This window comes from Aspergillus aculeatus (assembly GCF_001890905.1).
Source record: "Aspergillus aculeatus ATCC 16872 unplaced genomic scaffold ASPACscaffold_5, whole genome shotgun sequence".
Classification (NCBI taxonomy): domain Eukaryota; kingdom Fungi; phylum Ascomycota; class Eurotiomycetes; order Eurotiales; family Aspergillaceae; genus Aspergillus; species Aspergillus aculeatus.
In genome coordinates this window covers 1,846,226-1,859,945 of record NW_017962980.1, presented here as the reverse complement: position 1 = coordinate 1,859,945, position 13,720 = coordinate 1,846,226, and the positions used below count along the sequence as shown (strand labels likewise).

At 56.8% G+C, this 13,720-nt stretch overlaps 6 protein-coding genes across 6 annotated transcripts; 3 read left to right on the top strand and 3 right to left on the bottom strand.

The window, feature by feature from the left end:
- Positions 1 to 1,332: 1,332 nt before the first annotated feature.
- On the top strand, positions 1,333 to 3,073 carry ASPACDRAFT_4483 (cytochrome P450; the record flags this gene model as incomplete). The annotated part of the gene is made up of 3 exons (XM_020201494.1): positions 1,333 to 1,533; positions 1,601 to 2,221; positions 2,315 to 3,073. Coding segments are annotated over 3 exons (1,581 nt in total), but the record flags the coding sequence as incomplete, so codon positions are not given.
- Positions 3,074 to 3,170: 97 nt separating this feature from the next.
- On the bottom strand, positions 3,171 to 4,655 carry ASPACDRAFT_77431 (RTA1 domain-containing protein). The gene is made up of 2 exons (XM_020204963.1): positions 3,580 to 4,655; positions 3,171 to 3,518 (listed from the first exon to the last, which is right to left on the bottom strand). Exons 1-2 carry the CDS (start codon positions 4,256 to 4,258, stop codon positions 3,241 to 3,243), a joined length of 957 nt encoding a protein of 318 aa, XP_020058098.1. The 5' UTR covers positions 4,259 to 4,655; the 3' UTR covers positions 3,171 to 3,240.
- A 1,003-nt stretch (positions 4,656 to 5,658) lies between these two features.
- On the top strand, positions 5,659 to 6,204 carry ASPACDRAFT_42022 (uncharacterized protein; the record flags this gene model as incomplete). Its single annotated transcript, XM_020201019.1, has 2 exons — positions 5,659 to 5,895; positions 5,992 to 6,204. The coding sequence occupies 2 exons, from the start codon at positions 5,659 to 5,661 to the stop codon at positions 6,202 to 6,204; spliced, it is 450 nt and encodes a 149-aa protein (XP_020058097.1).
- A 285-nt stretch (positions 6,205 to 6,489) lies between these two features.
- On the bottom strand, positions 6,490 to 8,949 carry acoC (aconitase family protein; the record flags this gene model as incomplete). Its single annotated transcript, XM_020199464.1, has 7 exons — positions 6,490 to 6,767; positions 6,838 to 7,015; positions 7,074 to 7,444; positions 7,516 to 8,053; positions 8,124 to 8,483; positions 8,552 to 8,737; positions 8,824 to 8,949. Coding segments are annotated over 7 exons (2,037 nt in total), but the record flags the coding sequence as incomplete, so codon positions are not given.
- Positions 8,950 to 9,816: 867 nt separating this feature from the next.
- On the bottom strand, positions 9,817 to 11,230 carry ASPACDRAFT_51504 (3-isopropylmalate dehydrogenase; the record flags this gene model as incomplete). The annotated part of the gene is made up of 5 exons (XM_020202492.1): positions 9,817 to 10,046; positions 10,109 to 10,748; positions 10,834 to 10,925; positions 11,015 to 11,112; positions 11,151 to 11,230. 5 exons carry the CDS (start codon positions 11,228 to 11,230, stop codon positions 9,817 to 9,819), a joined length of 1,140 nt encoding a protein of 379 aa, XP_020058095.1.
- A 688-nt stretch (positions 11,231 to 11,918) lies between these two features.
- On the top strand, positions 11,919 to 13,708 carry ASPACDRAFT_26446 (uncharacterized protein; the record flags this gene model as incomplete). Its single annotated transcript, XM_020199423.1, has 2 exons — positions 11,919 to 12,089; positions 12,179 to 13,708. The coding sequence occupies 2 exons, from the start codon at positions 11,919 to 11,921 to the stop codon at positions 13,706 to 13,708; spliced, it is 1,701 nt and encodes a 566-aa protein (XP_020058094.1).
- Positions 13,709 to 13,720: the final 12 nt, after the last annotated feature.

Here is a 13,720-nt window from a genome sequence, read left to right as displayed (position 1 = left end):
TTGTGGGTGAGTTAGGTTATTACTTACTATTACTTACTGGATGTCGAAGAATGGCTTGAGGTTCGAGGAGAGGAAGAAGCACACGAAAAGACCCCTCTGATGCTGATGCTGATGACTCGTGCGCTCGATTTGTCAGATGTGCTGCCCGTGAGAAGACGGAGTCGACGAGACAAGGGAGGTGAACTTTCCGCGACCGAACGTGGAAAGATTGTTGGATCAATCATCCATGAGCAGGGCATTGATCTACCTATATTACCCGGTGTGTACCATAGCTCAGAGAATCTATCCTTGCTGCGAAACAGCCTTATGGTGGACCTGGACCCGAACGCTTGAAGCCTCGACTTAGGGCCCATTCTGGTCACGCTGCCACATGGTGGAGGGGGGGCAGATGGGGCCGCGGGCAACATGGTTCCCCACCTCTCATGTCTTCTTTTCTGTTTGGCTGCTTCTTTGCTTTTCGTCCGACCCCTCTGCATTCACAGCCTAATTCAGCCTCACTATTTGGTTCTTTTAACCTGGCTGTGGCTGGAATCAGGGTGGATGGTTGCCTTAGTCAGCGACGGCTCTCGGATGTAGCCTGCGTTGCTCGTCGAGGGCTGAGTCATGCACCCTGCTGGACGTGTTTAGGTCGTAATAAGAGGCGTAAAGGAAATCAGAGCAGTGACGAATGCTGTCCTTCTAGGCTTCGGCTTTTTTCATTCTTCGTTTCTTATTTTTCGTCTCTCATCTTTTATTTTTTCCTGGCTCCCTTGCCCATGAGTCGCTCGGAAAGGCCTTTGGCGGGCGCGATGACTACCACCCGCCACTACAAGCCTCGTAGAACCACACCAAATAAGTACCTAGTAAATACTTGTCAGTAATGAATTGGGTATATACCATCGTGATAGTTTCTGTGTCGTAGAAGACAGACTCCTTGTTTTGTTTCGGATGGTTTACATAAACCCAGAGCCGTAGCCAAGTTCAGAATATATATCCAAATCGCAGCATGGATTCAGCATTGTCTGCGCAAAGGAGATGGTGTAATAGACCACCAGTGGCTTATTTATTTCATGCCTAGAACTCCTCGTGCAATAGAATTGCAAAGGACAAGGCCGGTGGTCGAGCCATCAATTACTCTGGCAAGAACGACCCTGATGTCGCCAGCCCTTTTATCGCCCTGCTGGCAATGCTCTGCATGGGACCTCTTCCCCCCACCCTCTCTCGAACCCTTAAAATGTTCGTCGCAGAGACGACTGACAAGACATATTGCATTCTCGCAACAATCAATTGACACAGGCGTCGTGTGCATGCTCCTACAGTATGCTGCCTGAACTAATCCTGGCGGGAGAACCGAGACTGCTGCTGCAGGCAGCCATCGGCATCATCATCGTCCTCCTTTTTCACCAACTGGTGCTGGCGGACTCACACCAGCATCATCAGTTCTGGAAGAAGCAGCCATGGGTGGGCGTTCGCGTCGAGTGGTTTTCCAGATTCCGGGCCTCGCTGCGCACCATCCGCGACATCCGGCAGATGCTGGAGGAGGGCTATGAGAAGGTTGGTCGGTTTCCCCTCGCTCGCCCTCTCTCTCACACCTTCCGTCCCATCTCGCTGACGTGCACAGTACTCCAAACAAGGCCGGGCGTTCGTGCTGCCCACCATCGCGGAAGCACCCTGGGTCGTCCTGCCACCGAGCAGCATGCGCGAGCTGCTGGCCAAATCGGACCGAGAGCTGGACCATGAGATCATCCATGCCGATCAATTACAGCACTACTACACCCAGGGCCCGCTGGGATGGCACTCGGTGCAGGTGCCCCTTCAGTTCGATCTGGTGCGCCGGCAGCTGACGCGCCAGCTGCCGCTGGTGCTGCCCATCTTGGCGGATGAGGTCGACCGCAGCTTCCGGCAGTACTGGGGCACGCGGCACACGGCATCGACGGAGGTCAAGGTGAAGGTATTCGAGACGTGCACGCAGATCGTCACCCGCGTTGCCAACCGCGTCTTCGCCGGCCCGGATATCTGCCGCAATGAGGCCTTCCTGCATCACTCGCGCCAGTATTCTGAAGGCGTTGGGCGCGCAGGCATCATCATCCGCCTGGTGCCGCGGTGGCTGCGTCCGCTCCTCGCGCCGCTAATCACATATCCCAATCGCAAGAATCTCCAGATCTGCGTGAACATATGTATGCCGGTAGTGCAGGATCGGCTGCAGAAGACCCTCGCGCAGGATCCCGCCTGGAAGGCACCGGTTCGTGGACATTCTCCTCCAATGCCTCCTCACTCTCAAGGAGTCTCTATCCCCCTCAAACATAGAGTCCCTATAAATTGACCGGTTCGGCAGGTTGACGGACTCCAATGGCTCCTTGCGGAGTGCGTGAAACGCGACGACCCGCGCGAGATCGACCCGCGGCTGATCACGCAGCGCCTGCTGATGCTGAATTTCGTGGCCATCGAAACCATGGCCATGTCCATCACCCACACGGTGATTGACCTGTACTCTGCCCCGGATTGCGCGACCTTCGTGGCGCAGCTCCGCGAGGAATGCGAGCGCGTCTGGCGCGAGGAGAACGAATCGCCACAGCCACAGCCTCAGCAACACCCCCAGCCAGACCAATGGACCAAAGCCGGCCTGGACCGACTGGTGCGAGTGGACTCGACGATCCGGGAATCGATGCGCGTCTCAGATCTCTCGTACATCGCGGTGCCGCGCATGGTGGCGCCCGCCATGGGACTGGACTTCGACCAGGGGCTGCTGCATCTCCCGCGGGGCGTGCGCGTGTGTGTGCCGGCGCATGCCATCCACCGCGACCCGCTCAACTACGCCGATCCATTGACCTTCGATCCCTTTCGATTTAGTGATTCGGAGCAGAACCGGGAGAAAGCGGTGTCAATCGCGACGACGACCGATGCCTTCTTGGTGTTCGGTCACGGGCGACATGCCTGCCCCGGGCGGTTCTTCGCGGCCCAGACGATGAAGCTCATGCTGGCGTATCTGGTGCGGCATTATGAGGTGGAGCCGATTGACCACGGGCCGGAGAAGGAGGTGCAGGTTGGCACGGCGAGGCCAAGTGCCCAGCTTTGTCTGCGTGTGCGTTGGCGGGACTGATGACTGATGGCTCATGAACGGAGTGGAGGGTTCGTGGGAGGTCTTGAGAGGGAGAGGGGGGTTACGGTGGAGAAGTTGGAGTTATATAGGCGGTAGTTTCTCCAGACATTACCATTTATTTATTCTTATACCTTTCTGGCATCATGACAAGAGAAGCTAAATTATACAGCCGAGCGCTGAATCATCTCTATCTGACTGGAGCGACTCTCAACCCGATTCAACTTCAGCTGCTGCTGAGCGGAGGCATTCCAGCGCTCACGCGAAAAAACCAGTCCTGGATGAAACGCCGTCATGGCGCCGCAGGCCAGGATCATCATCACACCCTCGAGGATTATGAAAGCTACCTGGTCGTTTGCGAGGGCGCTCCCAAATCCCCCCTTCAGTTCGGCGACGCGGAAACACGAGCGGATGAAGATGGTTGTGGTTGCGACGATCAGACCTGGGCGAAGATTAATGAAATGCTGAGATGGATGAGAAAGGAGCAAGGCAAGCAAACGAACCGATCAGAAACCCCCTCCATTTCCAACCAGCGTGCCAGTCCACGGGCAGCAGCGAGGTCGACCCCTGGGCCTGGTGCCGGTGCAGTTGGAGAGCGAAGTCGCCCGCCAACGCCATGAAGGCTACCAACGAGACGACCTGGCACGCCAACCCGGCGATCATGATGTCGATGCCGAGGTCCCTGAGGCTGGTGTTGTCCGTGCCGGCGGTGGAGGTGATGGCGCCACCGGCAGACTGCAGGATCAGACACACGAGATCGCAGGCGATGAAGACCTTCGAGTACGTGGCGGGCGCGAGGCGCGAGCACCGAGCGTCGTACTCGATCACGACGCGTCCGAAGCACAGGTAAATTGCGGCGCAGATGAAGGCGGGCGCTAGAGTGAGGCAGATCAGGTACTGCAGGAAGGCGTTGAAGGAAAAGGGGTCGTCGTGCAGGCTGATGCGCCCCGCATAGCCAATGATCTCCAGTAGCAGCCCCCCCATCACCGCCACCAGGTAGCTGGTGGTGCGGTGCCACACCCCGAGAAACAGATGAAGCACTGCTGCCACGCAGAAGAGCGCCAGGAAGAGCGCGTTCCCGGCCAGCGAGGGGATATAGTGGATCATGGCATAGTCGAGACTGCACGTCTGGAGGGTGCACACAAAGGTGCTGGTGTCAGTGGTGGTGCTGTTGGTCGACATGGTGTTTACTGTGGAATGTAGAACGAGCGTGGTTTAGGGCAAAGCGAGTGGCGTGAAAAGGAGAGAGGGTAAAACGAGTGAATGACGCTGTAGCGTACAGTACAATGAAAGTGCTTGTTTGGGAGAAGAGAGAGAATGGCCGAATGGCTGAAGGAAAGTGAATGAGTAGGAAGAGAGCAGAAAACAATTCTCACAAACAGAAGACCGAAAAACAAGAGAAGATGGTTGTAGGTCGATCTGATGGAGAGGAGAGAGGCCCGCTAGGTTCATCAGGGGCACCCCATGTGCAATCGTGCCCTAACTTCAACCCACCAACCCACCCACTGGCTGGATCGCCAGCCCACTTACGCCCGTCGTGGCATTCACTCAACGACGAATCATGATGAAATAGATAGCTGCCATGTAGATAGAGATTGGACTGTGCCTCTGCCGTTGGAAACTCAGGACCGGATTTAAAACAGTGCCGAGGAGAGTGTGGAGGAGTGAGCGTCGGAGCGGCAGCGCGTGGCGCGCGTTACGGGAGTCAGAGCGTGGCACTAATTGACAGCCCAACCTAAAATCCTCGCCTCACTACTCCGGACCTAGTCTAGGCTCGTCGCGTCGTCCGGTCTAGAAGATTGAGTAATTTGAACCTGTCAGCCTTGTCCTGGGCTTGGTGGATGAGACCACCGCACCCACCTCTTCTTCTCCTGCCCCCACCCCTACCCCCCTCTTCCGCTTCTCCACCTGTCTAGATGTTCCCTGTCACTGTGAATTACTCCCAATTTATCGTAGATAGAGTGTCTTGATGCTTGAGATAACCGGCCCACTTCGCTATGCACGTGCTCATAAAATCCTCTCATTGCAAAGACAAGCGAAGCGGCTCTACTGCGTTCAGGACGTATACGAACAAAAGCGAGGAGACGATCCCTGTCAAGACCAGCCAATGTTTCATGACTCGACGCACCCGGCTGCGAGCAAGATGAGGAAGAGACCGGCCGGATGTAGGGCCTATGAATAGCACTTACCTGCCACTAGGTAAACAATGCCGAGAAACGAGCCAGGGGTATTTGCAAGATATGATTGGCCGGTTCGCTAATGACGTCACAGTTTCTGCTCAGGAGAAAATCTTACCAATCACTGCCCCGCACGCAGCAAAACCAAGCCCTGACATGCATATCGCCGCGGGAGTCGTATATGCATCAGCAGGTTTGCAAGTTTGCAGACCCGATGACAGCCAATGGGGAAAGGACTTTGCTTGCGATGAAAATAGATCTTTACATGGGAATCATAGTCATGGGAATGGAAATATATCATATCAAAGGGGCATGTGCCCGGCTAACACCCGCCACATCCGTTCGGCAGGTCCAAAGCTCTCTCTCACTCAGTACCACACTCGCAGAGTGTCGCAGAAATCCAGAATGGGGTGGAATCCGTCACACGAGCTGATTGTGTTTCTCGTCATCTGCGGATGTGTGGTGTTTGTCTTCATAGGATACGCCTTGGCTCGACTGTACGGAGGCGACACCTTCGACGGGCCTGGGTTGCCGGGGATGACGCCGGAGCAGGCCTCATACATGCGAGATGTCCGACTGCGAAACCGGGAGGACATGTTCCATGCTCTGCAGGGCATGGAGAAGGGACATCGGGGGATGGGGGTAAGGGACGTCTAGAGCTCTTCAAGGTATCAAGCCCCGCGGTCTCATTGTGCGACACCCACCGAGGAGATCTCGCTGATGAATGCCTACCGATAGATAGGACGAGACAAGGTCTCGTCGCACCGAACACGATATCGCCGGACGATTACGAACATTACGAGCACGAACTATACCGAGGTCCTCTATTTGCTTCATATGAGACGCAACGATCACTTGAGTTACGATGACGGATTGGAATTGAAGGCGTGGAGACAGAGTCGGTTCACAACGCACATTCTCGCTGGGTCAGGTTTTTATTGGCGTCTATAGATATGTACGGAACAAAGTTGCATTGAGTGAACGTTGCACGCAGCCAGGGATTGGTTTTGGCTTCAGATACCTCAAATCTACGCGGATGGTTCCTCGCTCACAGATTCCATTGTTGTCGACATGGCGAATAATAAATTGAGAGACCGAGCTATGGACCAGAATTAGGAGAGATCGACTTCACCATGCCAGCACCTCCTGCTTTCCTCTGTTTTCAGCCTGACAGCGTCCAAGATGCATCTCGGCCAGCGCAGAGGCTGGCACTGTCCCCGACCCAGGGTCGTTGCAGAGCGACTGGAAAACAGACTTGCCAAACATCTTGTACGCCGCCGCCAGCCCTTGTCGCTGGATCAAGGCCAACTCCATCTCGTCCAACACAAACGGGTACGATCGGTCACTCACAGTGACCTGTCGACGAGGCAGGTCAATCTCAATCGCCACCCCAGTCTGAGCCGCCGCGTAGAAGTCGTCGTCGGTAATGGTGAGGCCGAGGAGGCCGATGGTTGGCTGGTTGCGTCCATAGATGAAGGAGAACGATCGTGCAATCACACATTTCACCCCGAGACCTGCAACATCACATCCGTTAGAGCCAATGCCTTCTGTTTCCCTCTACCCCATCCATCTCGCAAGACGTACCTTTTAACGCTCGTGGCGCCTCCTCTCGCGACGAACCACAGCCAAACGCTTTCCCGGCGACGACGACATCCAGACCAGCGCGAACCTGATCGCGAAACTCGGGGTGAGTCAGCTCCAAGCAATGACTCCCGAGCAGGACGTCGGTTGGACTCTCCAGAATGAATGCTGCAGGGATGATCTGGTCCACGCTCCGTTAGCCATAGCCTTTTCGTCCACTCGCGCAAACGCGAACCTACCGCGTCAGTATCTACGAAATCCCCCAACCTCGAGACCCGGCTGCGTATAGTTCCTGCTGGTGCGCTGCTGGATTGCTCTTGTTTCAGCTCTGAGCTGGGTGTCTTTTTCGATGGGGTAGTAGCAGTGTGGCGAATAGACAAGTAGGGCTCGACCACAGGGGGCATAGAGGGTGAGACGACTGGGCTTGTGCTGGCCTCGAGCCGCTCTCGAATTTTGCCACGCGGCTCAGCCTTCATGCGTCGACAGCTGGCGAGTAAGGTCTGATACCTCTCGACCGACACCTGACGAAGGAGAGGACGAGGGTCTGTCAACTGCATGCTGAAAGACGAGGCAGCGACGACGGCAGCAGAGCAGATATGGCCGGTGGAACCTGAAAAGTAAGGTCAGGTCAGACTATATCAGCTTATTCCCTTGTTCTGGTCCCGGAAAACGAAGACGCACCTGGACCCATTCGGTTCTTGAAATTGCGATTCTGCGACGACAGCCAATTTTCGCCCGACCCCGCGCGGTCCGCCCCCATCCCCAGACACAGACTGCAGCTCACGGCGGGCAGTGTAAACCCAGCCTGGGCGTAGATGTCCAACAGCCCCAAAGCGCGCAGGTTGCTCACGATCGGTAGACTGCCGGGGACCACCATCCGTTTGCCGCGAGCCAGCGGCAGCCCCTTTTGCAGGCCGGCTTCGAGGACCAAGGCGCCCAGGATCAGGTCTTCCTCGGTGGTGGTGCAGGCGCCGATGAAACAGCCCTCGAACCGCATGTCGAGCCTCTCAGTCACGGGCACGACGTTGTCCGGGGACGGGTGGAGGGCAATAAAGGATTCGACCTCCTCCAGATTGATCCGGAAAGTTGCAGCATAAGAAGCATCAGCGTCCGGTTGGAAGTATAGCGATTGCGTCCTGTAGCGCGCTTGGGGCCGATCCGAGATGAATTGGCTGGTGACCTCGTCCGGGACGAAAAGGCCCGTGATGGCACCGAGTTCCTATGATTCCCCTCTCGTTGCGTTAGCCACCGTATCCGAACGCAGAGCTAGATTCCCAGGAAGACCTTACGGTGCACATGTTACAGATGGCGAACCGAGCGTCGCAGGACAGATGACGCGCCCCGGGCCCCCCGAACTCCACAATCCGATCCGCGGCATGGGTGTTGCGCTTGAGGGTTTTCAGAACGTAGAGGATCACGTCTTTGCCGCGGATATACCACGCCGGTGCGCCCACGAACTCCACGCGGATCGACTCCGGGGCCTTGAACCACGTCTCCCCAGTGGCCAGCGCCGCCATCACATCGGCTGCGCCGAGTCCGATAGCGAGGGAACTGACGGCGCCTGCAGAACAGGTGTGCGAGTCCGAGCCGAGGACGAGCATCCCTGGCTCAGCTCGTTCCCGCACAAATTCCGTATGGAGGATTGTAAACTGGACACATGAAGGTCTGTCAGCTAGCAGGAAAGAAGGACAGGGACAATCTGTTGCCGGAAGCTGACATTCGAGCCTTGGTTCTCCGTCATCTTGAACTTTGTTTTCGCATCGTGCATGCCATCAATCAACTCCCGGACTCGCGGTTGGTGATACGTCCGGGGATCCACCGTGTGATCGCCCGCCAGCCAGAACCGGTCATTTCGCCAAACCGTCGGCTCTTCCCCGATGCTGGTCATACTGTGTTTCATGCCCTAGAGAATCGTGGAATCGGGCCGGATCAGTTTCTCTGCGACGCGTCCATCTTCACAGAGGAGAAGGAGGACAGAGAAGAACCTACCACCCAGGATAGCTCACTGGCAATGATCCAGTCGACCGTGACACGGATAAAGTCACCCCCTTTCAAGCCCTCCGCGGATGGAAGCGAAAAGGCGTGGTGCGCCAGGATCTTTTCCGCCAGCGTCATGGGTCGCGTGGCGGACGCCCTGACGGACAGGGGAGAGGACAGACCTCGGGTCCTTTCGGCGGAGTTCAGCGATTCCAGCCAGGCCTCGAGGAGGCCCTGCAGCCCCTGTCGCTGTGTCTGATTGAGCAACCAGTCGACAACTGGGGTCTCAGGGAATCCCAACCCGCCGCGCTCGGTCTCCGTGTGGCACAAGTCGAGGACATATCGTAGGGTCGATGCGTCTGCGGAACGGCCGCGGGCGTCGAGCTCGGCGGCGAGTTGGGTGAGAAAGTTATCGGGACTAGAGATAATCAAGATATCGGAGTCAAGAGAAATAATCGGGGGTTCGCAGGTCAGGTACCAGATGGTTGATCCGGGCTGTCGTTCTTGAATGCTGCATTCCTCTAGTTGAATCCCACGAGTGTCGGCCAGAAGCTTCACCACCGCGCGCACGAAGGCCCGCCCGTCTTCGGGGAGACTTTGGTCTTCTAAGCTCAAGCTAAGTCCTGGAGTAGACATTGTGCGATTGTGCGAGAATCGATAGGAATTCAGTCGCTTTGCGGGGCGGGGCTTGGGCTTTTCATATGCGCGGTGGAGGAGGGGCTGGCGTCGAGGAATCACCCACTTTGCTTACGATTACAACGTATTTGTGGAACGAATTGTACTTGGTTAATTCTGTTCAAGCCTTCTAACAGGTCGTGGAAGCTTAGATGATTAGAAATGTGATTGTTTCACCCAACGCTATTTTGGAGGGGCTGCGGGCAGGCAGGCAACGATTATTCTTGCTTCTTGCCCTAAACAAGCGGGATACATTCCATTCTGTGATGGATATATAGATAACTCTACCGCAGGTACAGATATCAGACATGTCACAATTGACTCCTCGCCTCACGCATGATCCTTCAAATACGCAACGACTGCGTCGCCGAACTCCGTCGTGGAAGCCGTACCACCGACATCTCTTGTCCGGCAACCTCGTTCAATGACCTCCTTGACAGCTGTTTCCACAGCCTCAGCTGCGTCCGGCATCTCAAGGGAGTAGCGAAGCATCATGGCGACCGACAGGATCATACCCGTCGGGTTAATGATACCTTTACCCGCAATGTCGGGGGCGGATCCTGAGCCGCATAACTGACATCAGCGGAACAGAGCCTGTCGCATACAAGAGGAGGACACTTACCGTGAACAGGCTCGTAGATGCCGCGCACTCCATCGCCACCATCGGGGTCAGGAATCGCACAGAGACTCGCACTAGGAAGCAGCCCCAAACTGCCGGGGATGGCGCTGGCTTCGTCGCTCACAATGTCGCCAAACATGTTACTTGTCAAGACGATGCCATTCAACGTCGTTGGCCGGCACGCCAGGGTCATGGCCGCCGTATCGATGAGCATATGCCGCAGAGTCAGGTCAGGGAACTCGGTGCGGATGGTCTGCTCCACGACGCCGCGCCAGAGTCGACCACAGGCAGCCAGCAGATTGGCCTTGTCCAGGCTCGTGATGGGCAAGGGGGGATCTGTCGCGCGGGCCAGTCGCGCAGCCAGCCGTGTGACCCGCTCGATGGCGTGCCGGTCATAGTGGTCGAGGTCTGAGGCTGCGTTGAAGGTCCCATCATGTTCCTGACGATCCCCGTAGTAGATGCCGCCGCTGAGCTCGCGAACGATGAGGAGATCCGCGCCCCGGCACACGCGCTCCTTTAGACTGGACGACTCGATCAAGGCGGGAGCGATGAAGTTGATCGGTCGCAGGTTGCCAAACGCGTCCATGGCTTTGCGTAGTCTCCCTAGTCCGGACTCGACAGGAATCGGACTCCCTTGCCATGCCTGTGGAAAGGGTCCTATCGCGTCAGTGTCAGGCGTCTTTCCCATGGATTTCTTTCGCGACGATGATGGGACTCTTCTCACATACCGGACCACCCACGGCGCCTAGAAGGACCGCTGATGCGTTCTGCGCATGTTGGAGAGCCTCCTCAGTTACAGGGGTGCCATACGCATCAAAGGCTGCCTATCCCATCCTCCGCAACGTGAACAATTAGCGGTGATATTCTTCACCCATAAATTTGCCCGTTGGGGTGGATTAGGAAGCAAACATACTCCGCCGAGAAGATGATGTTTGAGGTTCAGTGTGACCCTCGTTTGGTATTGCCTCTGGATCTCTCCTAGAACCTGAGGTAGTTCACTATCAGTCCTGTCGCCTTGCGGACACCCAACTGGATCCGGGGGCACAGTACCTTCAGGCCTTCTGCCATCACCTCGGGACCCCCGTAGTCGCCTGAGAACACGACGATATCATGCGTCTTGACCATTGTCACCGGAGAAATTGTAGCTATTGGTGAGATGTAAGAACAATTCTGCGCTGCCGCTGAAGACAAAGAAGCAGTACAAAGCGATGTTTATCAAGTAGACGTGTGACGGGGGAGAATGCTCTTTAGGGCTTCTGAGACATTGTCTACGCTGGTCGACGATCGCGAATGAACCCAGTCGCGATCGTCTGGTCACAGTTTTGCAAAAAGATAAATACTTTTCCGGTCATCAAGCATTAAGTAGTAGTATGATGGGACAGTGACTGTCAGTCCAATATACATAACTGGCTTGGATGTGCTTACCGATGAGTCAAGGAGAATGGCTGGTGGTGTAGCCTACAGCGGGAAATGCAGCCCTGACTAAGCAAGATGTCTTCAAATGAAGCACTCAACCCGACACAGAAAGAGCTAGAAAAGGGGTGAGATGAGATGATTATTACCGTTCATATGGCACCTCGTCTACTCGGGACCTCTTCGAATCTTTTATCACACGTGGTGGGGGAAGACAGCCACAATGACTGGCGCTTGGTAAGCCCTAACCCGGTCCTGCAGTGCCTGGCTCCCAGGCCATGTGCAAAGAAAAGAACCGCGATCCCCACCCATAGAACAATAGAATGAAAGCAGTTTGGCAGAGACCCAGATATCCAGTCGGTCAAGGCTAAGACCAACGCAGCCCACGCAGAACACCCAAATGTCGACAACTTGTGCGGGCGGCCAAAGCCTACAGAGCAAGTATGGCGGCCGGGCTCCTCCCCACGTCCACCTCCCTGACCGACAATGGCCATCAAAGAAGTTGACCAAGTCCCCCATTTGGCTGTCCACGGATCTTAGGGATGGCAATCAAGCTCTTCCCAACCCCATGGTGCGCACGAACCCAAGGTTCCTCGTCTAAGGAAGAGGTTTCAGGAACCGGACGAAAGCTAATCCGCCATGCCATGGCCATGCATGTAGACAGTCCAGCAGAAATGGCAGATGTTCCGCCTGCTGGTAGCCATTGGGTTCAAGGAGATTGAGGTTTCTTTTCCTTGTGCCTCGGACACCGAGTTCAATTTCACGCGGGAGCTCGTGGAGACCCCCGGGGCGGTGCCGCCAGATGTCAGTCTGGAAGTGATGACTCCCTGTCGGAAGGACACGCTCAAACGCGCGGTCGAGAGCCTCAAGGGAGCCAAAAAGGCTATTCTCTTCACCTACCTCGCGACCAGCGACAACTACTGCGAGACTATCCTGCAGCAGCCGGCGGAGACGGAGTGGTTGGCGCGGGTGACGGAGTGCATCGAGTACGCGCGATCGATCACGAAAGACGACCCGGAGGCGCAGGACACGCAGTGGACGCTGGGGTTCGGCTTCGAGGACTTCGCGAATGCGCGCCCCGAGGCGGCCCTCCGTCTGGCGGCGACGATCCAGGCCGCGTGGAAACCCACCCACGAGCAGCCCGTCATCTTAGGGCTCGCCTCCAGCGTCGAGGCCACCACCGTCAACGTCTTCGCCGATCAGGTCGAGTATTTCGCACGCCACCTCCGGAACCGCGACACGGTCTGCATCTCGATCCACACGCACAATGACCGCGGGGGCGCCGTCGCCGCCGCCGAGCTCGCGTGTCTGGCGGGCGGGGATCGCGTCGAAGGGTGTCTGTTTGGCAACGGCGAGCGCGCCGGCAACCTCGATCTCGTTACGGCGGCCATGAACTACTTTACGCAGGGCATCGAAATGGGCTTGGATCTCTCGGACCTGCCGGCCATCCGGCGCGTGTACGAGGAGGTCACGCAGCTGCCCGTCCACCCGCGCACCCCGTACTCCGGCGACTACTACTTCCGAGCCTTCTCCGGGGCCCATCAGGATGCCATCCGCAAGGGATTGAACAGGCGCGCCGCCAGCTCGTCGCGGAGTGCGTGGCGGGTGCCGTACTTGCCTCTCGACCCGGCCGATCTGGGCATCTCCTTCGACAGCGTGATCGGCGTGAACAGCCAGAGCGGCAAAGGGGGCGTGGCCTGGCTCATCCAGCAGGGACTCGGCCTGAGCCTGCCCGGCGAGTTGGCAGCCCATTTCAGTCGTATCGTCAAGACACAATCCATCGCATGGGAACGAGGTCTGGCTGCCGAGGAGGTCTGCGCGCTGTTTCTGGATTCCTACGACCACGACGCCTCCTACCGAGCACGCATCCTCGGACAACAGCAACAGGGTTTCGGCGTGCTGTTCCAGCAGCCCGCCTGCCCGCACGAGCTAGAGGATGCCACGGAAGAGGCGAGTCGGATTGCAACCCTCATGTCTCAGGCACTGCAGCTGCCCTTCCGGTGCCAGATGGCCGCCTTCCACCCCCTACCCGCGGAGCGGCAGCAGGGCTTGGTGGTCACATTCGCATATTGCGTGATTGGAGATGGTTCCGAGAAGTCTTGGGGCATTGGAGTGGGTGTCGGTAAAGATGAGGCCATTTATGCGACACTCCTGTCCATCATTCAGGTTAGAAACTCCCGCCTGACATAGTATTACTTCCGT